Source organism: Grus americana, chromosome 25, assembly GCF_028858705.1.
Source record: "Grus americana isolate bGruAme1 chromosome 25, bGruAme1.mat, whole genome shotgun sequence".
NCBI classification, from domain to species: Eukaryota; Metazoa; Chordata; class Aves; order Gruiformes; family Gruidae; genus Grus; species Grus americana.
This window is the reverse complement of record NC_072876.1, coordinates 7,551,028-7,578,391: the sequence shown is the minus strand read 5'-3', so window position 1 is coordinate 7,578,391 and position 27,364 is coordinate 7,551,028. Positions and strand designations below refer to the sequence as shown.

At 50.6% G+C, this 27,364-nt stretch overlaps 1 protein-coding gene across 8 annotated transcripts; it reads left to right on the top strand.

The window, feature by feature from the left end:
• The first annotated feature begins 1,541 nt into the window (after window positions 1-1,541).
• FKBP5 (FKBP prolyl isomerase 5) lies at window positions 1,542-26,926 on the top strand. 8 transcript variants are annotated; one of them, XM_054804198.1, is made up of 13 exons: window positions 1,577-1,600; window positions 7,518-7,616; window positions 8,361-8,455; window positions 13,194-13,322; window positions 14,324-14,468; window positions 14,709-14,851; window positions 15,735-15,849; window positions 20,859-21,015; window positions 21,536-21,626; window positions 22,525-22,608; window positions 23,161-23,346; window positions 25,160-25,399; window positions 26,534-26,926. In XM_054804198.1, exons 4-13 carry the CDS (start codon window positions 13,218-13,220, stop codon window positions 26,639-26,641), a joined length of 1,374 nt encoding a protein of 457 aa, XP_054660173.1. In that variant the 5' UTR covers window positions 1,577-1,600; window positions 7,518-7,616; window positions 8,361-8,455; window positions 13,194-13,217; the 3' UTR covers window positions 26,642-26,926. The 8 variants fall into 8 exon arrangements, with proteins under 8 accessions (XP_054660175.1, XP_054660177.1, XP_054660174.1 ...); XM_054804204.1 differs by having other exon boundaries at window positions 25,160-25,455; window positions 26,534-26,671; XM_054804200.1 differs by lacking the exon at window positions 7,518-7,616 and having other exon boundaries at window positions 1,542-1,600.
• The last annotated feature ends 438 nt before the right edge of the window (window positions 26,927-27,364 follow it).

The following is a 27,364-nucleotide window of genomic DNA, read 5'->3' as shown; positions in this document are numbered from 1 at the left end:
CTGCAGAGTTTCCTGGTATTGGAAGCCCACAATATCTCTTTGGAAATGGAAATTTAAAGCTCTCGGAGGTCAGGTGGAAATGTTTAAAACCAAAATGCAAGATTCACCTGGGTTATTTTAGAGAAGGAAAAATTAAACGTTGTGAATTTTTTTTTTTTTTTTCTAAAGTGGGTATTAATTTTAACTCCGTATTTACAATGAGTGCCATCGGTGTCTAAATTACAGCTGGGAAAAATCAAACTCGGCACCAAAGAGCAGACATTTGAGCAAGCATCTACCAGGGCAGCGCTGCCTTAAGTCTAGCCCTGGGGAGTTTATTGGATCAACATGCAGCAATCAGGGCGCAGATTGGGAGCCCTGGGCCCCAGCTCCAACACAAGCCTGGTAAAAACAAACACTTTATAAAAATACTCAGAGATGCCGCATTTTAAATCTGCCCTGTGATCCACCACCCCCCCCCCCCGTGCTGCTGCTGATGAAAAAAAACCCCTTGAAAAATGGAGGGGAAAAAAAGCAAAAATAACCAGGAGTGGATACTTCAGGGTTTTACAGGTAGAGTTTAGCTTTTTTTTGCCCCTCTCAGCTCAGGTGCTGCAATTAACTGAACATGCACAAGCAGTGATCGGCTATTTAATTGCAAATTTATGTTATTTCTAATCTCAGGGGGTATTTTGAGACAGCTCTTAACAAAAACCTTAGCTCCTTCATACTGAACAGGAACGTTTCTGTGTGTCCCAGCAGCCAGTGTGTCCTCCAAACCCATGCTTCCCTGTCCCCGGCTGTGGGAGATTGTTATTCGCTTTCTAGTGCAGCATTTTCCTAACAAACCCAAGGAGGTTGCACAGGTTGGGGTACCCGTGGGATGTTGCACGGGGCTGGTGGATCCTCTGGGGCTGGGGTGCCCTTGAGCAGGGTTGCACAAAAAATGCCCCCCCCCCCCCGCCAGAGACACTGCTAAGGGCTGGGGGAACCCTGGAGCACTGCGTGGGGCCGAGGTGTCCTTGGAGCACTGCGTGGGGCCGGCACACACACACACCCCCCCTCCGCGGCATTGTACTGGGCCGAGCACCTCCCCAGGGCATTCACGGGGCTGACACGCACCCACACGCACCCTGAGAACATTGCACGGGGCCAGGAACCCCCCCACTCCGGGGCATTGCACGGGGCTGGGGCCCCCTCCGGAGCATTCTACAGAGCCAGGCCCCCCTCGGGACATCGCAGTGGGCCAAACATCCCCCCAGGGGCGCTACACAGGGCCGGCTCCCTCGGGGTATCGCGCAGGACCGAGTCACCCCTCCCCGGGTCCTGCCCGACTTCGCCACCGGTGCCCCCGGCAAGTGCGCGGAGCAGGACGGAACGGGCAGTCCAACCCGGCCCACCAGGGGAGGGGAAAACGTTCTCATTTGCATACCGGCGCCACCTGAGCCAATGAGAAGGCGTAGCGGGAGTCGTCGCCGAGACGGGCAGGCGGAACGGCCAATGGAGCGCGGTGGGGGGGCGGGGCGCGGCGCGGCGGCCGGGGAGACTCGGCCGGCGCGGGTGCGCGTTGGCACTCGGAGCCGGGCGGCGGCGGCGGAGCGCGGGGAGGCACCGGTTGCAGGTGGGTCCCTGCGTGGGGCCGCAGTGAGTCCTGCGTGGGACTGGGGGCGTCTGCGTGGGTGCTGCGTGGGCTCGGGGGGACGCTCGGGGGTGCCTTGCGTGAGGTTGGGGGGTCTGGGGTGCCCTGCGTGGAGCTGCGTGGTTCTGCGGGAAGTCTGTGTAGGGCTGGAGGAATACCGGAGGTCTGAGAGGGGTTGGGGACGGGATAGCGTGGGGTAGTACGGAGTTGGAAGGAGGCATGCATGGGGCTGTATGGTGAGCACTGGGGTCTTGCCTAGGGCTGGGGAGTCGTGTGAGGAAGGGGCTGGTGCTCCCTGGTATTACTGCGGTGTGGGATGGGGGTCCCTGCCCTAGTGCGGGGGACGTCCGTGGGGAGTTAATAGAGAGGTACCAGAGTGTTGCTGGGGCTGCTGGGATGCTCTGGAATGGGGACGGGGGACAAGGTGGCATTGGCAGGATGGGGTCCTGCTGGGCAGGGGTCGGGGTCCTGCCGTTTGTGCCATCGACTCCTGTCCTCAGCTATAATGTTTCCTCTAATGCCACCTACCAAAAATACCCTGTAGGGTGTACGCGTAAACGTAGAGTTTCCTTGGCAGTAGGTATAAATGATAGCACAAGGTAAATGTGATTTTTTTTTTTAAGCTTTATATAAATATAAGCTATTTTTCCCTCTTCTCTGGGCACAAAATCTCTTTTAAAGCTTCTGTTTTTAAAATGCACATTTGAGTGAGCTTGCTCTTATCAGGAAAGAGTATTTTACACGATGAGCTATAGGAGTTTGTGGGGGATACATCTATCATCATCGTGTTCCTGGATGGCGGTTTCCGGCCAAGGCTCCAGTGCTGCAGCTGTGTTACTGTCCTTGCTGTGCCATCGTGCTGAGTAAACGGGACTGTGCTGCTGCCGATGTAAAAAAAAAAACAACAAACCAACCAAAAAAACCCAAAAAACCTTGAAAAATGAAAAAAAAAAGGCAAAAACCCCCAACAAATCAGGAGTGGATACTTTAGGGTTTTACAGTTAGAGTTTAAATGTTGTCTCTCCATAACGAGCTATTAAACTTTGGAGGTGTATTTGGGGCATCACTGGGGTTTCAAATCCAGCCTGGAAACTGGGATTACAAGTTAAAACGAAAAAAAAAAATTGAAGGCACAAATCGCTCCTTCCTTTAAAATATGCAGAAGTCCTTCCTGCCCCATGAAGGGTGGGGGAGAAAATCATTAAATCTGTCCGGCAGAGCCTATATCTGGCTTTTATAGGCTGTTTTCCTAGAGGTGTGGCGGGTTTGGGTCGGGAAGCCATGCTGCGACTTGGCGATGCTCAGGTTTTATTTCCAACCTGGTACCCTAGAGATGGGACAGACAGCTGCAGGGGGACACGCAAATGCTACCAAAGCAGAGGGAACGACAGTCACCACTGGCAAGGGGTTAACCAGGAGTGTGAGGCTGGGCAGGAATAATTTTCCAGTGGTGCTGAGAGTTTTGTAGCCCAAAGGTGGGATGTTGGGGTCCATCATTGGGATGCTAGTCCTTGGTGAGATGCTGGTCCTCATCCCCGTGGCGTGATGGGTGATGACAGCAACGTGCGATGCAAGAGGAGAAGGGTGATGGTGTGATGGAGCTGGGTGCTCACGGGAGCCAGAGGTGATGGGGTGCTGGTGGAGGAAGGGGTGGCCAGGGGGAATTTGGGGTGCTGAAGCAGGCAGGGCTTGTGCTGGAGAAGGCGTGCAATGGTGTGAGGGGAAAAAAAGCAGATTTCTAGGGAGTTGATGGAAAAGTTATTTCTTCTGCTAAAACTTGCTGAGAGGGATGATGGCACGTGGTGTCTCTTGTGGTTTTTGGACTTGGAGGATGGAGCGGGACTGGTGCTGGAGCCGGTTCGGGGAGGGGGAAGGCTGGTGTGATGCAGGCTGCTTGCGATGCCCATCCTGCCTGGAGCAGAGGTGTCTGCTGAGATGACAGCTTATGCAATTTTTTTCTTCTTTATTTAAAAAAAAAAAAAAAAAAAGGCAAATAATCATAGCTTCCCAAGGCTGTATTTGCCCAGTGCACACTTGAATTATATTGAGGTCCTTTCCCAGTGCTGTTAGAGCATCTCCCTGCTGGGATGAGCCAGAAAATAAGGACGATTCCGAAGTAAAAATCAAACGCCGTCCTTCAGGAACATCGCTGCTATGTAATTAGGTGTGTTTAAATTACCGGCTTGCAGAAGGAGAAAGTTTGCTGTAAGGCTGGAGATGGCTCCCCGGCCTGACTCAGGAGGAAAAATATTCTGTAAAGTATTTGGAGAATAATTTGTCCTTGGTTATTGATACTTTTATACTATTTAATATTTTATTTTATATTTGCTCTCATATTTATATAAAGTTGTTACAACCCCTTGAGGGAGCTGCGGAGCTTGCACTGATCTCATGCATATCGCAGGGAAAGAATAAATTACTTAGCAAGGGGTTTTTTATTTTAATGCTGTATGTTTGTGGGCATAAAGAAATGGCCACGACTGCTCTAATGTACGAGTCGTTCATGTAACTTCTTTGTCGTGGAGCCAACAAACTTTTTTCATAATCAGTAACTGTGATTAAAATAAGGATTTCTGATTTTGCAAGTGAGTGTTTTGGAAAAAATTAGGAAAATAGTAGTGAAGTAACTGTCAGAAGTGAAGAGGTGGGATGATGAGGGACTGCAATTAAATAATCTTCTGCCTGTGATGCCCTGTCTTCATAAATAGTAGTATTGCTCTTAGAAAATTAACCTCATTAAAAGTATTCCCATTTCAAGTACATCTTGATTTTATGTTATATTTAATCACTTAATTCAATAAAATGAGCTCTCAGAGGCACTGCCTCACAAATAGCATCATCTCTGGGATGCGACCCCTGTCCTGGCAAGGAGCCCTGGCGGGATGCAGGCTCCTTCCCCATCCTCGAACAATGCACACGTGTGCGTGCACACGTGTTCACGTGCACATTTCCACTCCTCTGGGCTGGCAGGGATGAGGGTCACCCAGCAGCGGTGCAGTATGATCCCCAAAGCCACAGCATCTTCGGCAACCTCCCGACTACACCCCCCCCCACCGCCCCGGGGCTGAGCCCCCTGCACCTTGCAGCGTACCCCAGCGATGTCAGCGGCAGTCCCGGTCCCCATCTGTTGGCTTGTCCTCTCCAAAAACAAAATCCTGATTTGGCGCAGAAACAGGCTGACATTTCATAACATGCTGGGAATTGCCATTTGCCCGATATAATTTAGCATTTATAGACCATTGGTGCACATGTGGCTTCAAAAAAGGTCTCAGGCACCGGGTTATTTCTGGGTACGCAGCACTGCCGGTGGCAATGCTGGATGCCAAGTTGGGGATCCCCCTTGGAATTTGGCACCAGGGCTCTCAAGACATTGGTGAGCCCTTGTGTGTGGGGAATAAGTGATTAAATACAGTATTTCCACTGTTGGGGGGTTGCTGTGGTTTAGGGTCACCTGGCTGAAAGTTTGTTGGAGAAACCCCTAAATCTGTTGGAAGCAATGAGATGTTTTTAGAAATTTAAAAAAAAAAAAATCCAAGTTTAATTGTCAGATTTATTCTGGAGAAAAGGCTAAATTAGAACGGAATTGGCGAACAAGGCATTTCTGGTTTATTCCCATTTTGTATTTATTTTAGTTCCCCCAAGCTGTCTCTTAAAACTGAATTTGCTCGGTGTTGGCGTAGCTGCTGCCAGGAGGATGCTCTGAGATGCCCGTGGAGGGATCCAGCTTTACCGGGGTGCACGACACAGGGAGGGAAACTTCATATTTAATAGCCAGAGGTGGATTATTTCTTTCCAGTGTCCCAAAAAGCCTAGCTGGGTCTGTTCTCCCTGGTTGTTTTGACCAGGGGAGAAGACACAATGAAAGGAGTCTGCTCATTTTTGATGAGCAAAAAACCCAGTTAGAGGGTGCCAAGGAGTGGGTAGTGGGATGTCAAGTACTTTCTCACTTTTTAAAGATGGTTTATATAACCTGCTTGGCTATATTATTATATTTTTTCCCTCCAGTTACATAATCATAATTTATGAAAGCATTAGGAAATTGCATTCCCTGCTGTTACGTGAGTGTCTGTATATAATGGCCTCGGAGCTTGCTAGGATGCTGTGCTCAACCCTGCTGCTAGCCATCTACCGAGAAGCTCAGGCAGATGTGGAACAGCTATTTATACACTTACTATTACTATTTTTTATTTTGGGGTTTTTGGGGTTTTTTTACCATCATCTGAGGCTGTGTCAGCCCCTCCAGGAGCGGGATGGGTGCAGGCTGGTGCCTCTCCCTGCTGATGGAGAGCAGAGGCTTTGCTGCCGGCTCCAGCATTCCTGTTTTTTCTAGTATTTTCAAGATGTGCCACTTTTGACAGGGGCTTGTTGTGATTTTTGTGGTGGGAGCAGCTGAAATTCTTGCTGGGGCCAGGGACAGCTTCGAGGGCAGGCAGGATACTAGCCGCAGAGCATCGGTATGTAAAACCCTTGACCACATCTCGTCCCGGGCACCTTCTCCCCTTAGAAGAGCAACAACCCATAAATACGTGTAGCTTTTGCTTTCCCCAGTATATGTTTGTCTTTTGGAATAAAAGGGGGGGAATCCCCCCCCCCCCAATTTCACTGTGTCTCTGGGTACCCATACTGGAGAGGACGAATCATGAGCTGCTGATGGGATGCTCACAAGAGGGTCGAGTCCAAAGGAACTTTATCCCTGTGATTTCTTATTCTGAAGCAACCTGGAAAAAACACCAAGCAAGCATTTGCTCGCTGGTGCCTTGCTAGATAACCAGCAAAAGAGCCAGATTATTTTTAATGGGTTTATATTGTAAATTGGGGGGGAACCAAACCTTTCTGAAAGTCTTTTTCATGTTGCTGGTGTGGGTGCGCTCGCCTTGCTCCCGGGGGATGCAGACAGGCTGAACCCATCTTGCTTTCTGTTGAAATATTTATTCTGGCAGGGAGCAGCAAGCCATCCTGCTCACTTGTTCCTCTCGCTGCAGCTGAAACTTGAGGGCAGCCTCTTACTCAACATATTATTAAAAAAAAAAAAAATTAGTTATGACTTGTATCTTAACTAAAACCACTTCAGAAGCTTAAAAATACTATCTAGGCAAAACGATTAAGCAAGTGTGATGGGAAAGCATACTGTTGTATTTAAGTTAGCTGCGTGCAGTAGTTTCCTCCTCTCTCCCTTCGTTATTCTCTTAATTGCTTAAAAACCTCCCTTAGCTGCTGTAGCACCGATACCCTCTGGTCTTAGGGAGGTGGATCAGGGTAAAGGCATCCACATCGCTCTCCAGGGCATCCCATGCCAGGAGGCAATGCGAGGCCATGGAGCGGGTGGCGGCGAGATGCTCGGGGGGGTTTAGGGGTCTCCGTGGGCAGAAGGAGTTAATCCTGGAGCAGCAACTGGCTGTGGATAAAGGAGACCGGGGCGTTTGCTTCGGTCCCCCATGAGTCACAGTTCACCCTGTACGTGATGAAGGTTCATCAGGGTGCTGAGCAATTAAAGCAGCTCTGTTTGCGTTTTGTTTTTTTGTTTGAATAAAAGTTGCCATGACTGGCCAGCCGGGATGTTAGCTGCTTGCACAACGTGCACGCTAGGAAGTAAATCAATCCATGTGAGTCTTACTCAGCTAGTGGTAACTTAAATGTATGGCTTCCCCATTTATTTTAAAGGAGGGGGGGAAAGTCAAGTGGCCAGGATTTTAAAAAGAAAAAAGTTAATTTTTAATTCAGGCTGTGATGTATGTGAGAAATGGCACTCGATGTCTGGGTGCATCCTTATGTGTTGGGATGGAGCTGAGGATTATGTGGAGCTGCCTTGTCAGGCTCAAGAAGGTCGTATTTTCTTAGAAATCCCAATTTTAATTTATTGCCGACTCAAACGCTGTCTCCCTGGGTCTCTGTTCCGCAGGCTGGCGTTGCAAGTGTCTTAAACACCTTTGTCCGGGGAAAATAGCTGCTCTGGTCTTCCCCTCTTCTGCTGCACGGGGCCAGTTCGCTCAGTAGGCAGGTATTGTATTAGAAAAAATAGTTTTCACGATCAAGGGGGAAGCGAAACAATGGTGGGACGGTGGAGAGAGCCCAGCTGCTGTGCTAATTGGGTTGTTCTTCGTTATCTGTCAGTGGGTGTGCTGGGGATGGAGGTGTGGCCCCGTGCTGCTGCCTGCCTTGAGGGCCGGGATTTGGGGCGATGCCGTCTGAGATTTGGGGCCCTGCATCTTCCCCCTGTGCATTTTAGGCTTGCTGGTTTTTAGCCTGACCCTTGCATTTTAAAGAAACTCCCTCCCATGTTGCAATCTGAAACTTTTAGGGCTGTTGTGGTGCTGTGGAAGTGAAAGCACTTCGTGCTAAGTGGGTCTTAAACCCCAGAGCAGTCAGCTCTTTGTTTTTCCATCCTGCTAATTTTCATCTTGACTCTCAGCGGTGGTCAATAAAAAAATTGGACAGAATATAGCTTCCCCCCCCTTTTTTTAAATATTTTTTTTATTTAAAGCTGATGTTAAGGTGCTAAATGCTGTTCTATGGAAACAGCAAGTCAAAGCACCTTCTGATGCCTGTGGGGAGCAGAGGAGCTCTCACAGGAGATTTTGTCCATGGTCTCTTCACCCCTTTCTGACCATGGTGGAGCGTGGTCTGTGGCTTAAAACCACCATCTCAGTTCTCCCTTCTTCTTAAATGCTGTTTTAGAATAAAGCACATGTGGTTTTTTATTTTATTATTTTATTTTTAATTTTAATTTTCCTCCTCTTACCAGCTATTTGTGTAAAATCCCCACTGTGTCTCTGAGTGGGCACCTTGCCAGACCCCCCTGGACCTTCAAACCTTCTCCAGTGATCGCATGGTGGCAAGGTGAGACCCCTCAAAACCTTCCCCAGCCTTTCTCCCTCCCCCCCTCCTCTTTCCCCTCCTGCGAGCCTCTGGGACGGATCTGCGATGTGAAGTTTCCATTTGGAGCTGGCAAATTCCTGGTATGCCGATTTCTAGGAAACGTGGCTTGGGATCGTGTGCTTGGTGAAACCCTAGCATGTGTGATACCTGTCTGTCCTCAGCCTGGGGTTGGACATCTGCATTCATTCTTCGCTCTGAATTTTCTCCAGGCTGGAAGATAGAAACATCCGTGCAGAGAGGGGATTGTAAAAATAAATGGCTTGTTTTTATGGCATGGATTTCTGTGCAGCGTGTGCTGGTGTTGTATGGCATGCATCCTCCTGGAGCAGCATTTTTGTGGCAAAGATCATTGTTCGAATGGCATGTGCAAAGGGGAAAGGGCTTTGAGATGCTACCGTTGCGTTTCACAGCTCCTTGTTTTTCCACAAGCGTGCGTCTGGCACCGCTTGCAGAGAGCCTGAAAAATGTATGGAGCTCTGAGGATAACAAAGGCAGGGAAGACACCAGCCACTGCACAGCTTAAAAAGGGAAAAAAAAGCCTTTTGTCATACCTGCTTGTAAAAAAATAGACAAAGTGTAGAATGCATTTCTCTGAAGCAACAGCTGAATTACTGTCTGCTTCTATGGGAGTGCTAAAATCAGGGTCAAAGCTGTAGCACTGCCCAGCTGCATCAGGGAGTCCTCTGCCTGGCCACCCTGTGCCTGCTGCGGGCGGTTTAATTGCTCGTGGGCATCGATTGCAGCTTTGTTTGCTCATGAGCATCGATCCCAGTGATACTGCTCTCCATCTGGAGGAGGCCAAAACACTATTTGCAACCGCTCGTGGCAGCGTGCAGGACAGCATTTGGGGAAACAGTGGATTTTAAAGGAGGAAAGGTGTAGCTGTTGTTGCTTTTGAGCAATTCAAGGAGTTTTAATTCATTTAGCAGGGCTGAGAACAGGCGTGCTTTGGTGCCCGTGGGTCAGGATGTGCTAGTCCAAGTGAAGCACACATCGTGCACGTGCAGGAGTCTACTGAACTCACGAGCCTTCTTTTTTGTTCAGCCAGAAGCTCTTTAATGTATTTCATGTTAATTAACACTGTAATAGTTGCACTTGAAGGAGAGATTGTGTCCAGATGTCAAAACCTCTGGATTTTAAAGCTTGTTTATTATAGCTCTTAAATTACAGTTTAAACAGCTATGCTGAATTTTCAGATCATCTAGTAGAGCGGGGACTGATTAAAAGCAAACGAGTGAAAACCCCGAACCCTTTCCTTTACTTCTGAGGAATACCTTTGCCCTTTTGCCAGGCCTGGGGAGGGCGGAGGTGGCAGCTCTGGGTCCCTATGGCTGCAAGGCAGCCCTGCACTGAGCCACGAGCTCACGACTGGTGGCTGGAGGTACAGACCAGGACCCAGTGTTAGGCTCAGAGCTTGAGCAGTGGAGTGTTTTGGGATTTACAGGCTCCCACGAGGGACTTTGCATGAGGACAGGAAGAATCAAGCTGTGCAAAACCACCCCAAACCGTGCAAAACTGCCCCATCATCCACATGCACCTTTTCTGGGGCGTGCTCTGGATTTCTTTAATTGCCTCCTTTTACTTTTATTCTCCGTGCATGGAAATCCCTCCCCTCTTGGTGGCCTTTCAGCAATGCTCTTACGCCTTGCCAGATCACTGCACCTTTTGGTGGAGGAGGACCCCCACCTAGGGGGGGGTTTAACCCTTCCCCACCCTCTCTCCTCCTCCCACCATCTGTATTTACAGCCCAGGGAAACGAAGCAGTGTGGGAGGAGAACGGTTTAACCTGGCTTCATTTACAGACTTACGACATTAAGCTTGTGGGTAACAGCAAGGGGAGAGCGGGGTCTGCTTGGGGTGTCAGAAATACCCAGAGGCTTTTGCACAGTGTAATTAATTCCCTCCCTGTGTCCGGAGCACACGCGGTCCTGCAGCGAGAAGATTCGGGCTCTGACACCTCAGCAAGCTTTCACGGCTCTCGGTGACAGTCCCCAGCTCCCTGGTATTTAAATCTCAGGGAGCAGCAGATTCCTTTTTCCCCTAGAACTGTTTGTTTCAAATTAATTGGGATTTTGGACCCCAGCCAACCTCCTGCTGCTGCTCCAAACCGGAGATAAGTGGGAGCAGCGCAGTCTTTTCTCTAACCTAGTTGGAGCTGTTTTTGCTGGACAGAGAAGTCTCGAACTCTTTCATAATGTGGACCACATCTTAATAGCTGGTCTTGTGGGCTCCATCCCTCCCACCGCTTCTGACGCAGAGCATCTCCCCTCCCGCTCGCCTTGGCCAGTTTCCCTGGATGACTCCACTAATTGCTTACGTAGAAAAATAATGAGAAGGATGCGTATGATATATTTTTAGATGTCTCTTGGTGGGATTTAGCAACCAGCGAGCCGGAGCCAGCACCTCCCCATCCGTCTTCAGCATCCCAGCAGTGGCTGCTTGGTGGACCTCGGGAGGTTCTGCCCCAGGAGGTGGCACTTCTTTTGCAAGCTGCTCCCGTTTCCAGGCTCCTCCTGGTCCTTAAGAAATGGGTTATGGATTCTGTGTCCCAGGTGCTGCACAGGATCTGTGCCAGGACGCCCTGAGCCAGTGCATGGTGCCAGCAGCGTGCCTGTGCCGTGATGGGCACCGCCACCTCCTTGCTCATCTCCCAAGAGGATAGCCATGGTGGTGGCAGGGCAGCATGGACCGTGGTGGCTTGGAGACCATCTCAGCACCTGAATCATAGAATTACAGAATAGTTTGGGTTGGAAGAGACCTTTAAAAGCCGTCTAATCCAACCCCCCTGCCATGAGCAGGGGCATCCTCAACTCGATGAGGTTGCTCAGAGCCCTGTCCAACCTGACTTTGGATGTTTCCAGGGATGGGGCATCTACCACCTCTCTGAGCAACCTGTGCCAGTGTTTCACCACTCTCATTGTAAAAAATTTCTTCCAAAGTAACCGCTGGCATGTTTTCCAATGTATAAATACCTATGAGGCGATGAGTCTCACCGCCAAAGTTGCTTTTTTTTTAGTGTCTTCTTTTAGGTGTTCCCACCTGAAACCTCAGCAGGGCAGGGGAAAGGGATCAGATGCAAAATCTCATTAAATATTACCCAAAAATTGTGATCATTGAACATTGCAGCAAGTAGTTCCCTTATTTTTCTATTTGCTTCTTCCATTGCAGGGCTCTTTGTGTCTCGGTGGCTTCCTGTGCCGGGGGGGGGCCAGACTCCAGCTCTTCCCCTTCCACCCGGGTGCGAGGAGCACAATTCTTCTTGCAGCACGACTTATCTGCCCTTGGAGCTGAAAACATCCTTTCTTCGCTCTTTGTGAATCCCCCGAATGAATGATTTCTTCTGCTGGTTAACGTCAGCTTCCACACCAAAGACTGTGGGAAAGTTTCGCAATTAGAGAGACTTTAATAGATCTGGTTTATGTCTTAAAAAACCCATCGCTTTCTAATTCTCCATCACATGTTTCCTTAATTACGTGTCACGCAGCAGTGCAGCTACCAAAATAGCCTTACGGTCTGAAGGAAATCATCAGGAAATACGTTTTTTAAACTGTAGGCAATTCTCCTTTCCCCAGGCAGCATCAGGAAAAGTCTGCATTTGACAAAAAACATGGCTTTTCTGGCACCTTGTCTGCTTGCATGATGACGTCGGGAGCGTGGTGCTGCAGCAGTTTGCCCCAACCTCCCCCAATTTCTTAAAGTCTTGCTGTGAATTTTCTCTTTATCCACCCGAATAGTTGGGATTCTTTTGATGTTGGATTTGCTTTAGTTTTTGGAGAAGATGCTTGCTGTGTGTTCAGCTCTTTCTGTGCTGGGTGATGCTTTGCTTGCCTGAGACTTGGAGCCTTTGCTCTCTTTTTGGGGTGTTCTTGGTGGGCAACAGAAAGTGAGATTTGCCTGGGGTTGGGGTGCTGCTTTTCAAATAATAGAGTATCTGACAAATAGGTAATTCCTTGTGGAAAATAATCTTGAACTGTATGAAATAACTTAAAAGGCAAATGCTAGCCTAGCACACGTATTTCTAGCACCCGTACCCAAGGGGTGCCCACCTCTGTGTGAGGTCAGGTGAAACTCTGTGGCCATCAGCCCTCTGCTTCTCGCCTTGTGAGCACTTTTGTCTTTCCTGGCTTTGCCGCTGCCCTCAATGTCTGTCGATGTAGGTGCTTCAGTGCTAGTCCTGCGTCAAAATGGATGCTTGGTAGAGCATCACCACAGAAGATGCCAGTGGTGTGGGTGCAGCACCCCAAGATGAGTTTTCATGTTTTGCCTGGTGTCGGGTTGGTTGGCTGGCATGAGTGTTACCCGCTGGTGCGTTTTTGGGTAAAATTTGCTGGGGGAGCCTGCCGGGGCAATGCCAGGGGTGCAGTGTTGACCTAGGGAGGCAGAAGATGAAGGCTGGGGACTTCGGTGAGCATCCCCATCGCTGTGGCCAGACAGAGCATCGGGGCTGTCCCCTATATCCCCTGTCCCCGGGTGGTGAGGACTGCCGGTGTTGCACACCAGGGTTTCCTGTGCCCTGTGGTTCAGCAGAGCCTGGGTGGCCTCTGGGAAGGGATTTTCCGCTCTGCATGCTTGAAATGTGCTCAAAGCTTCCTGCCCTGGCCCGCAGTAGAGCGAGCTGCTTATTTTCTTTAACCCTTTCCTCTTACACCACCTCCTGTGGTCCTGCCGGGCTGATGGGGTGCGCCCTGTGTCTCCCCAGGTCCGGGGCTTATGCAAGGAGACCATGACCACTGATGAGGCCACCAAGAGCGAAGGCGAGGTGCAGGCGGCAGCTCTTGCTGAGCGCGGGGAGGACATCACACCGGCTCGAGACCGAGGGGTCCTGAAGGTGAAGGGGGCTGCCAGGAGGGTCTTGTCTTTCTTTCTGCATTTTGGGGTGCATGGTCATGTTGGTGGGCTGCATCCCCAGCACTTGGGGTCATGTAGTACTTCCAGGGCTGTAGGACTGACTTTTTTTTTTTTTTTTTTTTAAATTTGAAAGGCAAAGGAGATGAGCATCAGTTGGAATAAAGAAGGATGGAGTGGTGTTCGAGACTGATCAGCCTGAATCCATCAATGAATTTCGATGCTATTTTGTTCCTAATCAGTTTATTAGCTGTAAATCCACAAAGCATTTTTGTGTGTGAATCACAGACATTAGAAAGAGCACATTACTGAGGTCATCCTGTCTGCTGCACAACTCCTTTTTGATATTCAGGGCCGTTTCTGGATAGTTCCGCTCCCCAGCGTTTGCTCTTCTCCAGTTGAACAGGACCTTTCCTCTAAGAATAGCATCCTCCCCTGCTCCATCCTCAGCTTGAGAACTGCTTGTTCCAGGCTGTAGCATTAAAAAAAAAAAAAAAAAAAAAAGTGTTGACAAGAAGCGAGTAGTGAAATGACACACCCCTGCGAGTAAAATGCATACAGACAGAAAGTGAGCGTAATTGCATTCGCTTCAGGTTTCGAACCGCAGTGTTTATCCAGACACCTCCGCAAAGTGCAGGCAGGTCTCTGCTCCCAGCCCTGTCCTGCTCTGTCACTGTGGCTCTGGTTTGGGATTTATTTTTAGGGGCTGATGAGAGGACAATTTGAATGACTCCCCCTCGAGCCTTCCTTTGGTTTAGAGCAGCACTAGGATGTATGTGCCTGTGTGTATGTATATATATTTTTATATACATGCATGCGTGTGTATATATATTTTGATATATATGTGTGTGTGCATATATAAAAATGTGTGTGTGTATGTATAAAAATACATACATGTGTGTATGTATCTATCTATATTTCCCTCCATATGCATCCTTAGCTGTCCTATGGCCTCCCTTCTCATGGGTGGTTTCTCTCTCTCAGATCATTAAACGACCCGGGAGCGAAGATGAATCCCCCATGATTGGGGACAAGGTTTATGTCCACTACAAAGGCAAACTGGCCAACGGTAAAAAATTTGACTCCAGCCGTGATCGGAATGAGCCCTTCATCTTCAGCCTGGGCAAGGGTGAGCCAGTCCGGGGCATCCATCCGTGGCAGTGCTCGAGGATGGGATGATCCTGGGGGGGTGGGATGGTCCTGGGAGGGGTGGGACCTTGTTGTAGGACAGATGGATGGTGTCAGCCCTGTCTTAAGTGACTTCTGATGGTGGTTTTTTTGGGGGGGTGCCATCCTCACAGCACCCAGACTGGGTTTTTTTCTGGGCTGCCAGATGGTCCCTCCTGCCTGACATCTGCCTCTCTCCTAGGCCAGGTAATCAAGGCATGGGACATCGGGGTGGCTACCATGAAGAAGGGAGAAATCTGCTACTTGCTCTGCAAACCTGAGTATGCGTATGGCTCTGCTGGCAGCGCTCCCAAAATCCCCTCCAATGCCACCCTTTTTTTTGAGGCAAGTAATGCCATTGAGCCAGTGCGTGAATGAGCTCGCTTGCTCCCTTTCTGCCTTGCCAGCCAGCTCAGAAATAAAAAAAAAGAAAAAAAGCCCAAACCAAACCAACAAAAAACCCAGCTTGGATTCCTGAAACGTGTCCCTCTGCTCCAGGAACTGCTGCCAGGGTTTTCTCAGAAATGTGTTTCTGAGCTGGGAGGCTGGGACTCAAACTCTGGTTGGGGAGAGCTCTGGTGCTGGGGCGGGGGGGGGTGGGTGGGCAGGGAGCGGGCAGATTCCTGGTGTAAAAATGCACATGGGAAGGAGAAAGCGGCTGGGAAATGCCTCCGGGTGCTAAAAACCGATTAGTGCTGCAGGGCAGTAGGAAAGCCAAGGTTTTGGCACAGTGCATTCCCTGTGCAGGGCTCGTCAGGACAAGTTGGTGGGGCGGGAGGAATGGGTCTGTCCTAAATTAAGGCTTAGTCCTTCCAAGTTGAGTGGGGACTAAGCTGTGGGTCGGAGCTGGTCCCGCTGGAAAATGAAGGGGAAACTCCTGCCCACGCTGGTCCCAGGCAGCTTTCACAGCATCTTCCAGCACCAGCCGTGTTACACCCTTACAGGCTTAATAAACTTATTTTTACTGTTACTTTGTGTTACGCTTCAGGTACTGGATGTGTCCCAATTTCTAATAAATTGGGTGTATTATGCTGGGGCTTGGAGCTGGCTTTTATGGGCAACTTCTCATCAGCTGAATGGAGAATTAGCTGGTTTGGCTTTCCAGCTGGAGGATGAACTGCTGCTTTGTGGCTTTTCTGGTGTTTTTCTCCTCTCCTTCCCCCTCCCTGAGCTCTGCCCACCTTTTCTTCTCTTTTCTTTTGTTTTTTGTTTTGTTTTTTTTTTTTAGGTTGAGCTGCTTGACTTCAAAGGCGAGGACTTGTTTGAAGATGGAGGGATAATCCGGAGGATCAAACGGAAGGGAGAAGGTTACTCCAACCCTAATGAAGGTGCTACGGTGGAAAGTGAGTGCCGGTCCCTCGGCGAGGGAGGCTGGGGGGGGGTGAGCCTGCCTGGAGCAGCCCCACTTTCCCTAACAAGGAGCTGCTGGCACTGTATAGGTTGTACGTGGCCATGCATCACAGTGGGATGCAGTTACATCCATCCAGAGCCCGGACAGGATAGAGAGGGACTAGGAGGGCAGCGGTTCAGTGCCTGCCTGGGGATGTTCCTTCGAGCTCTCCTTGGCATGACCCCGGCACTGGCTCTGCCAGAGCTGCTGGCCAGGAGGGTTGACTGGAAAACCTCAAGCCGCGGGAACAGCCAGCTGATGATGGAGCGACCACTTGAATATAGCCTGTGCTCTTGTTTTCTTAGTCATGTCAGCAAATGCATCCCTGTGAGCCCTGGTGCTGCTCAGCCTGCTGCCGGGGGGAGGATGGAGGGAGCAAACCCCCACAGGGTTTTGAGGCTCTGCCATATCCTCAGATTCTTTTGTATCCATCATGCTGTCCAAGCCACTCCAGGATGCACCGGCTGCTGAAACCCCCAGCTCTGCCTTGCCTCGAAAGTATCGGTAGCCGGGATATCCTCCATCGATGGCATCCTTGCTAAGCGTTTTGGGCACTGGTGCAGGCACTTGGCAGTTTCTTTGGCCTCCTTATTCCAACATTGATCAGTCTTTTTGGTGGGTTTTATCGCATTTGCTGCAGAATGGAGCCGTTTCTTTTCCTTCCCCTGTGGCCAGAGGGATGTTGTTGATGGAGGGGGTGAAGGAAATTAATAACAGAGGGTTTGCTGAGGTCGGGATGGTCTCAGCCGATGCTGGAGGATGAGGAGCTTGGGTCCCATCGGCCTCTCCCTGTTCTGGTCACGTTTCTGGAGCAGACGTTTCGCAGGGCTGAATGGAAGAAGCCAGGCTTATTTTTTCTTTCCCAGGAACTACTCAGCCACAGGCACAGAGCTCTCTCCATACGGGAGGCATTTGCTTTCTTTCCTCCCTTTCAGAGCTCCTGTATGCAAAGATTAACTCCCTTTAGGAAAGGAGAAATTGGATCTGAGCTGTGACAGCTCATAAAGTTCACTGCCTTGAATGGCTGGTTCTTCTAACGAGGCTTTTTTTAAGGAAAAATGAGTTTTTGACTCAACCGTCTGCCTCTCCCATAGTGAGCATCATAGCTGGGACCAGCCGCGAGCTGAGCTTCAAGCTGCCTCTGCTACTCCAAAAGTTAAACTAAAAGACTAAATATAATTGAAATCATCACAGATCCAGCATTCCTCTCTATTTTGACTAGGTCTGAGGGTGTTACAGGCAGGGCCGTGCCCAGTGCAGAGGACGGGGAGAGCCCTGGTCCCTCTGTGGTTGTTCCCTTGGCAGCTCGAGGTTCTTTTGAATGTGACGATGCTTTAATGGCTCAGGAGGGGGCTGAGGCAGGGAGAGGGGAGGCACCAGTCAGGAATCATCTCTCTTGAAGGACCTAAGGAGCCAAATAACAAGGCTCCTTGTACGTCTGATGCCCCCCCAAAGTCCAGTGCTGCTTTGCCTATTTGAAACAAAAGCATCCATCAGAGCAAACACTGCGAGTGTGAGCACACGTGTGGTCAGAATAACGGAGATTAATGCTTTCCAAGACAGTCTTGCATAATCAGAGAATCATAGAATGGTTTGGGTTGGAAGGGACCTCAAAGATCATCTAGTTCCAACCCCCCTGCCGCGGGCAGGGACACCCTCCACTAGCCCACGTTCCCCAAAGCCCCATCCAACCTGGCCTTAAACACTTCCAGGGATGGGGCCTCCACAGCCTCCCTGGGCAACCCGTTCCAGTGCCTCACCACCCTCACAGTAAAGAATTTCTTTCTAACATCCAATCTGAATCGACCCTCCTTCAGCTTGAACCCACTCCCCCTTGTCCTGTCACTACACTCCCTGATAAACAGTCCCTCCCCATCTTTCCTGTGGGCCCCTTCAGGTACTGGAAGGCCGCAATTAGATCTCCCTGGAGCCGCCTTTTCTCCAGGCTGAACAACCCCAACTCTCTCAGCCTGTCCTCATGGGAGAGGTGCTCCAGCCCTCTGATCAGCTTCATGGCCTCCTCTGGACTCGCTCCAACAGCTCCATGTCTCTCCTGTACAGGTGACCCCAGAGCTGGACACAGCACTGCAGGGGGGGTCTCACCAGAGCAGAGTAGAGGGGCAGGATCCCCTCCCTCGACCTGCTGGTCACACTTCTTTTGATGCAGCCCAGGACACAGTTGGCTTTCTGGGCTGCAAGCGCACACTGCCGGCTCATGTTGAGCTTTTCATCAATCAACACCCCCAAGTCCTTCTCCTCGGGGCTGCTTTCAACCCATTCCTCAGTCCACCATAACCGGTGTTGCTTGTGCACGCAGAGATTCGGAACGTGGCGCTCATCCCACCGGCAGCCCACCTGCCATGCCAGCTGCAGCCAGCCACTCCTGGGGCATGTGATTCATTTGGACCTATGTATCCCTATACATCCCTATACATCTAGGGGCCGGAGACCCTTAAATATATCCCTGTGAGAGAGGATGAGGAGAAGCAGCACCAGGCAGCCTTGCAGTGAGCATTTTGGGTGCAAATAAACTTTTTAAAAAAAAAAACCAACAAATACAGTGCTATTTATGATGGGCACTGTGCTGGGCATGGAGTAGCCCTGGGGATGGCATGGCAGCCCACCCCCAGGCAAGGCTGTCCCCCTGTGACCTGGGGGAACAGCGATGATGTATCTCAGCCATGTATTTGAGAGGTGCATCGCTGCTGGAATTAGGCTGGAAGAAACCATGTTTCCAGGAGTGAGCATCTCCAGGCTGGAGTTTCGAAAGCTTTTTTATAGGTTTTAAGTTTTACAGAGCCTAATTTGTAGTTCTGGTCCCTAAAACCCGGGCTGCAGTTGAAATCTGGCATTCCAGCTTTTGTTACAACCTTTCCCCCCATGCTCCCCCCCCTTCTCCGTTTTTAATCTGAGTACAAATTGCTGTCAGCACATCAAGTTCGTGTGCCAGCCGCACTCGGTACACTCTGTTCTCAGCTCTTCAAAAACAAAATCGCTGCAGGCACTGAGAGAACAATAAGTCAGGGCTGCAACCAGAGTGATGTTCCTTTGGCGCCTTTTTTTTTTCCCCTGTAATCCAAGAGCAACTGCAGCCAGCTGACCTGCTCCTGGAAACCCGAGCAGAGATTTTTCCCCCCTTTACCCAGTGTATTTTATGTGCAATTAAAATAGAGTGAAACTATCCTTGAATGGAAGGATTGCAGCATTCTCCTTTGCATCCTCTTTTTAAAGTGGGATCTTCCTGTCACTGCCACATCCCACTGGGGACAAGGGCACCTGGGAGAGCGGTAGGGCTGCTTTTGAGGTCAGGGATTATGGAGCCATACTTACTGGAAACATGCAGGGAGATGGCATGGCGCTGTGGGGTTGCTGGGTTACCTGTATTTTAGGCTGAATTTTGCACTTTCCTATGCTTAAGAAAATTGCCGGTTTGGTTTTGGATAGTGCAAAAGCAGAGGTCAGCCCCAGAGGAGCTGGATTTGCCTTTTGTCCTTCTCCTGAGCTGGGTGAGCACGAGCCAGCCTGAGTCTTGTAGTCACTGCACGCCAGTGATGGATGCAGAATGCATTCTGGGGTGCTGGCAAGCACATGAGCATCCTCCGCTCTGCCACGCTTGAGTCCCAGCGTGGCTTTGGTGGCAGGAAGGGTGTGGTGAGGTAGAGCTTGGTGTCCTGCCCCCACAGTGGGGAGAGCATCCTTGCGCTGTGTTACAGCTGGGAATGGGGGTCTCCTGTGGTCTCGCTTAGTCTGTGCATCTCATCCCAGGGACTTTCCATAGGTCCCAGGGCAGGGAAGTGTCCCTGGGGCAGAAACAGGCAGGTTTCCTTCAGCCCAGGCTGCAGCTCCCATACAGAGCCTGGACCCTCTTGGCTGTGTCCAGCACGTCCTCTGCTTGCACTCATGTCCTGCCACCTGGGGTGAGATGCTCAGTGCTCCGCAGTGGCTTGGGTTGCATCCTGCAGCTCTGCACGGTGCTGGAGGGGCTCTGAGAGCAGCCCACGGCCCCAAGGGTTGTTCTCTTTCCAAGCATCCCTCCTCTGCTCCCTTCAGCAGTGCTGTCTCCTCTTTCTGCTTTGCAGCGAGCGAAGATAAAGCTTGTGTCCTTCCAGGCTGCAAAGTCCTTAAGCACAGTTGTGATGCCTATCATGCATTCTTCCTCTTAAAAGCTTTTTTTTTTGTTTGTTTTGGCTTTTTTTAACAGTACCTAGGAGTTCCTTATGAAATTGCTTTTACTTTATACCTGCCTGCGTGTGTATGCCTTGTAACCTGCAAGCAGAGTGCAAAGAACATAAAACTGTCCCCAAAGCCCGGAACATCTTCAGGTTTGAATAAATAAAGAATAATCTTGCTGTGGAAACGCAGCCAGGAGTACCAGGTGGCAAACGTACCAGGTACCCGGTGTCCACTCCGGCTGTGATTCTGCCAGTGTCTGGGGCTGGAACAGCACGGTTATTGGTTGAAGATTAAAAAAAAAAAAAAAAAAAAAAAGTTTTATCTTGTACTTTGCGTTCTTAGAGGCAGGAGAAAATAGCCTTGTTTTTGAGGTAGAAGGCAAGGCGGTATAGCACTGTATAGAAGATTTGTAATCGCCGTGATAAACTCTGTGTGGCGGCGTGCCAGGAGCAATATCCAGTTCCAGTAAGACTTGACTCGTGCAGTTGAGTATGAGGGGAACATATTAGTCACGATGTTTATTGTTGTCTGGTCCTTGGTTAGACGAGATATGCCTGTCTTGCTTTTCAGTAATGTTTCCAAGCCCTCCCCATCCCTCTCTGCTCACCAGGGGCTCCTTAGCTGCCCCCGGCCCCATGTCTTCCCCCTTCCAGGGCTGGAGGCTTTGCTTGATTTTGGGAGACATGCTTTCTAAGATACTTTATTAGATGCTTTATTTGGAACCCACTTTGCCTTGGTTTGGGTGGCTCCGGGTACGATCCTGCCCCGTCCCCTCTCGCCCCCCTGCAGTTCACCTGGAGGGATTCTGTGGTGGCACCAGGTTCGACTGCAAAGACGTGAAGTTTGTCGTGGGCGAAGGGGAGGACCATGACATCCCCATCGGCATCGACAAAGCCCTGGAGAAGATGCAGAGGGGAGAGCACTGTGTTCTCTACCTCGGGCCACGGTAAGGAGCACGCCCGTGGGGATGCTGTGTAGTTTTAAGCTTCCAGCATCCAAGATTGTTTTAACACTTGTGGAAGATGGTGATCCCGAAAACAGGGCTCTCTAGGAGAGCCTTGGGTTAGCAATGCCAGTAGGGATGACAAGAGTGACTGGTGGCATGTAGGCAGGAATCTCGAGATGCTTTAAAAATCAGGAAAAAGGGGTTTATCTTGAGTCCTGTGGCTGAAAGGAAAATGTCTCCTTGGAAATCGCCAGGGCTGGGTCCTTAAACCATGGAGAAACCTGTATAAAAACACCAATTTAATGCATCTGGAGAAGATGATTCCCAATATATGCATTGTATATTGTCAGGTATCTGCTTTTGGAGAACAACATCACCCTGGCCCCAAAATATTCGAAAGCTGCAGGCATGGAGCTGGGTGTGAAACCAGAATTAGCAACCTGGGTCTGTGTTTATGGCCAAACGCTGCTGAAATGAAGATTCCCCTCCCTCCTCTGATAGCCTCTTTCTGCCCTTCCAGGTACGGCTTTGGCGAGGCAGGGAAGCCGAAATACGGCATCCAGGCGAACGCAGAGCTGGTGTACGAGGTTACACTGAAAAGCTTTGAAAAGGTGAGGGCAGAAGTGTGCTGGTCCCTCCCCAGGTTACAGGAATGCCGGTCCCTTTGCAGCGTCCACCCTTTGTCGCTGGTGTGGCTGCAGCCCGGCCCCTGCTGAAGTGGATACGTCACCAAGGATCTCTGTGTTCTTAATTTGTTCTCTGTTGGTTTGTTTTATTTTTCTGGCTGGGGTCCAAGGCTGGTTCTCTTATTTGTTCCTAGCCTTGTTCCTTTTGTACTTCCCCCCTCCTTCTCCCCCCTTTCCTTTCTTCCCCCCACCTTTCTTCCCCCCCCCCCCTTCTTCCCCCCCCCCCTTTTTTTTCCTTTTATTTCATTTTTACCCTGGGCTGCACAGATAAAAGTTGGTGTGTCCGGCCAGCTGGCCCCAAGGAGTTCGGTGGGCACAGCAAACCAGCCGTGCCTGTCAGGAGTTTGGGGATGGGATGCAGGAGATGCCCATGGGATGGGGCAGGTGCTGCTATGCTGCATCCCTTGTTGGGTCCCCTCCCCACCCCATCACCCTGGCTGGGGTGGGAGCAAGATCTACTGCATCCCATCTCTGCTAGAGGATGTCTCTCCCCACCCTCCCCTTCCCTCTTTGGGGTTTATTTTTTGTCGTGGTTTTCCATCCTCGTGGGGTTGCGGTGGACAAACCACCTTGCTCAATGTGAGGTCCCAAACCTGGCGGGGGTTTCTCTGTTGTAAAGGGCTCCAGGTCCGCACCCCCATGTGTGCTCTGGGTGTCTCTTCGTTCCCAGCCCCTCAAATTAAAAAAGCTGCCGGATCCGCCCTGTGTAATACGGCGCTGACGAGCCCTGCTCGTTAACAAGCAATCCTAGAAAGCTGTGTGGTCCTGCTGGTGCGGTGGGTTGCCGTGCTCCGCTGGGATTTCTCCGAGCGTTTCTTTGCAGGCCAAGGAGTCGTGGGAGATGGACACCAAAGAGAAGCTGGAGCAGGCTGCCATCGTCAAGGAGAAAGGCACGATGTACTTCAAGGTTTGTAAACTTGGGGATGGTGGAGGGGGAGCAAGGGAGCTGGAAATAAATTCAGGGTGACTGTCAGATACACAACTTGGCAGTTGTATGTAGAAGCCATCTCCCCACAAAAAGTGCTGGGGAAGGTGACTCCTGCCCTTCCTCTGCCTTTTTCTCACTCCCTGAGTTACCTCCTCCTTTCCCAGCATTGCCTTGCCCGCATGCGCTCCCTGCGGAGCGGGACGGCAGACCGGACTCTTCCCAGGGGTGGATGTGTCCAGGGCTAATGTTGAGAGGTTTTGTAGTTCCCCTTCCCAGGCTGGGGCATCCCAGTGCTCCTCTGCTCTGTACAGAGGAGGAACACAATCTCTGACTTTGCTTTTCAGGGGGACTGCACACCAGCAGCTCCAGCCAAGCCACAGTGTGTTTGTAGATATTCAGCATCTTCCTTCCTTCATTTATTTATTTAACATACTGCGTTAAACTCATAACCTGTTTGTAGGATGTTTCGGGAGCAGACCGAGTGTTGTCGGTGCGGGTTCCTCTAGCCTCTTCTTCTTTACTCCATCCCAGGAAGGCAAATATCTGCAGGCAGTGATTCAGTATGGGAAGATTGTGTCCTGGCTGGAAATGGAGTATGGCTTGTCTGAGAAAGAGTCAAAAGCCTCCGACTCCTTTCTCCTGGCTGCCTTCCTCAACCTGGCCATGTGCTACCTGAAGCTGCGAGAGTATGCCAAAGCCGTCGAGTGCTGCGATAAGGTAGAGGTGCATGAGCCCGGGGGTTGGAGCATCCTCTCTTCTTGCATGTTTTCACTGGGAGTTTGGGGGGTTTTGAATTTCTTTTTGTATAAGAAGCAAATTTTTAAATGGCAGTGGGATGGTGGCATCCCTTCTGCACCTTGGGGGCTCCACAGATGCTGCATCCTTGGAGACTGCAGGAGCAAAAGTGCCTTTTGGTGTTCAAAATCCACCTGGACATGCGCTTACGACAGCTTTACTTCCAAAACCAGATCTATGTGGATGAATGCCGCATAGATCAGCAGCGTTAGGGTGCTGTTTGGGTCTGCCCAGGCAGACTATTGATTCTTTTATAAAAGGCTTAGATTTAAGCATCTTTTATGTGGGAAAGATAGTAAAGTTAGTTGCCTTAATCTAAAAGGTAAATCATCTCTGAGATGCATATGTGGCTTTTACTGAAGGAAAATGATGTCATTGCTAAAGCAGGGAGACAAAAGCACATTTAATCTGTTAGCTCCCTTGCCTCCGAGCTCCCTATGCTCCTCTGGGCTCAGGTTTAGCATTTACACCTGATTTCTTGTCTGTGGGTTTGTCTCCCATCGACTCTGCCACTCTTAGGGGGATTTTGAGCAAGGAGAAATAACTAAACTATCTTAGTGACCTGCCAGTTGCTGATGGAGATGAGTCAATTTTTGTAGAGCAAGATGTAAGTGCTCTGGAGACTTGAAACCACCTTGTCCTAATTTCATAGACTCATAGAATGGTTTGGGTTGGAAGGGACCTCAAAAATCATCTAGTTCCAACCCCCCTGCCGCGGGCAGGGACACCCTCCACTAGCCCATGTTCCCCAAAGCCCCATCCAACCTGGTCTTAAACACTTCCAGAGATGGGGCCTCCACAACCTCTCTGGGCAACCCGTTCCAGTGCCTCACCACCCTCACAGTAAAGAATTTCTTTCTAACATCCAATCTGAATCGACCCTCCTTCAGCTTGAACCCATCCCCCCTTGTCCTGTCACTACACTCCCTGATAAACAGTCCCTCACCATCTTTCCTGTGGGCCCCTTCAGGTACTGGAAGGCCGCAATTAGATCTCCCTGGAGCCGCCTTTTCTCCAGGCTGAACAACCCCAACTCTCTCAGCCTGTCCTCATGGGAGAGGTGCTCCAGCCCTCTGATCAGCTTCATGGCCTCCTCTGGACTCGCTCCAGCAGCTCAATGTCTTTCTTGTGCTGGGGCCCCCAGAGCTGGACGCAGTACTGCAGGTGGGGTCAAAAAAGAGCAGAGTCTCACAAGATCCTGCCCCTGCAGGATCACCTCCCTCGACCTGCTGGTCACACTTCTTTTGATGCAGCCCAGGACACGGTTGGCTTTCTGGACTGCAAGCGCACGCTGCCGGCTCATGTTGAGCTTCTCATCAATTAATACTCCCAAGTCCTTCTCCTCAAGGTTGCTCTCAATCCATTCCTGCCCAGCCTGTAGTCGTGCTTGGGGTTGTGCCAACCCACGTGCAGGACCTTGCACTTGGCCTTGTTGAACTTCATGCGGTTCGCACAGGCCCACCTCTCCAGCCTGTCAAGGTCCCTCTGAATGGCATCCCTTCCCTCCAGCGTGTCGACCGCACCACACAGTTTGGTGTCATCAGCAAACTTGCTGAGGGTGCGCTTGATTCCACTGTCCGTGTTGCCAACAAAGATGTTAAACAGTGCCGGTGCCAGTACTGACCCCTGAGGAACGCCACTCAGGGCGTTTTTCAGCAGATTTAATGAGGCTTCAACCATAGAGGAATCTTTTGGGGGATCCCCAACTTTCTAAAGGGGACCGTTGTGTTTCCAGGCACTAGGACTGGACCAGGACAATGAGAAGGGCTTGTACCGGAGGGGCGAAGCCAGGTTATTGATGAACGAGTTTGAACTGGCAAAATGTGACTTTCAAAAAGTGCTGGAAGTGAATCCACAGAACAAAGCAGCAAAATCCCAGATCTCCGTCTGCCAGAAGAAAACGAAGGAGCACAACGAGCGGGACCGGAGGATCTACGCCAACATGTTCACAAAGTTTGCGGAGAGGGATGCAAAGGTGTGTGTTGGCTGTTTTTGATCACCTAGCAGGCTGTGCTGAAGGATGCTTGACAGGTTTGTGATGAGAAGGGTTAAAACCAATTAAATTATAGATCAAGTTGAGGATGGAGGGATAGAGCCTGCTGCAATGGGGAGAAGTGGTATATTTCTTGGTGTCTCTTATGCAGAGGCTGCCATCAGGTGCTCAGTCATCAGTAAAAGTATTTGCGGTGCGAGCTCCCAAGGGCTGATAACAGGGTTGGCATTTGTACTTAATTTTGCTGTTCCCAGCTAGTGACTGTTGATGACCTCCTGGTCACCAGTAATGTGAAATGTCATCCTGTCTCTGGCAAGGCCAAGGGTATTTTGAGACATGATAGTATGGATTTCCTGGACCTGGTAAGGCAATAGCCTGCTCCTCTACTCATACGAAGAGATCGCTGTCTCGTAACAGGCTCTCATCCAAAATTCCTCTGAACAAAACCCGGTGTACTGTAACAAGAGAGGACACAGCTTTGCAAGCTGTCTGCATGGGTCATTTTTAGTATAATCTCTTCTGAACTGGTGCCTGGAGGTTGAGGCTGTGGAATAAGTGACCAGTACAGACCCTGGGGAGCAGAGTGCCGGGGTAACTGGCTCGGGGTAGGGAGTGGAGCTGGCTGCTGGCACTGTGGTGCGTTAGCTCGTGCAGCTGGCTGTGATGGGGAGAGTGTTGAGCTGAGCTGGAACAGGTGTAAGGCTTTGCCAGACCTCAGTGCTCCTTTTCTGCACCTGCCAGATGGGCTGCACCTATGGCTCAGTCCCATATCTCCACTCTGCTGCTGCTGCCTTATCTCCTTGTCCTTCTCCTCTATGTCCCTGCATCCATCTGTCCAGGCTCGCTCTGTGTCAGTGCCCTGCTCCTGTTGAGGTGGGTCACATCATTCCCAGGGGAATCACATACCTTCCCCAAAAGCTTGCTGAGCTGATGAGGTTTAACCTCTGCCAGCTACTGAGCCAAGAAAACAGGAGCCTCTGATGTAAGCTGCAGTGGTTGATAGGCTGGGGGGGGAGCAAAGGGGGGAATTTTGCCTGCCCAACCCAGGCGTCGCTATCACCTACCTGCTACTTCCTTCTGTTTCCAAGTCTGTGTGCTTCATTTGCTCTTTTGCAGGAAGCAGCTAGCAAAACCGGGGTCGAAAAAGCAGCAGAGAAAGCAGCTTGTGAAAAGGGACTGAAAACTCCAAGTGCTGAAGATGAAGAGGCTGAAGGACATGTATGATGGAGGAGGAGAGGAAGGGAGAGCCTCCTGCCCTTGGCCCACGCAGAGAAAGGTTGCTGCCAGACCTCAGGACTCGCCAGTGTTTTCTTGTAAAGCTTGTTACAGTTTGTGTGATCGTGGAAGCAAAAAGTGCCTCACAAAGAAAAACGAACCCCGTCCCGCTGCCCTGGGTGTGCTTGGGGGCAGAGCGGGAGCGGCGGGATGCCGTGGGACCACCACACATGGAACAAATAGCTTTTAAACGGAGAGAAAGAAAAAAAAAATAAATAAAATTTGAAACTCTTGGCTCTTGGGAGGTTTCCGTAGACAGCTTGTCCCGGCTCCCTTGGCTTTGTGTCGGCTGTCGGCGCAGCATCCCGGGTCCTCCGAGATGAGTTGGGATGTGGGAGATGCTCCTTGTACACTGCAGTGCTCCCTCTGGCTGTATCTGGCACACGACGGTGCGGTGTCACACCAGCACCAGCACCAGGTGCCGCAGTGCCCCCACCAGCCGGAGCGTGGAGGGGAGTGCTACTGGTGGGCTGCCGGAGCCCAGGGCTGCCTCACGGGGACCCAGCGCCCCAGAGCACCCGGCAGCTTGCTCAGCCATGGGTGCTCACTGGGTTGGGGGGGGGGAATTGATTTTCTCTCCTGTTGGCTTCTTGCCTGTGGCCAAAGAGGTTGTGATGTAGAGCCAGGCGTGAGGGTGAGGACCTGCATCAACCTCTGCTGCAGCCCTTCCGT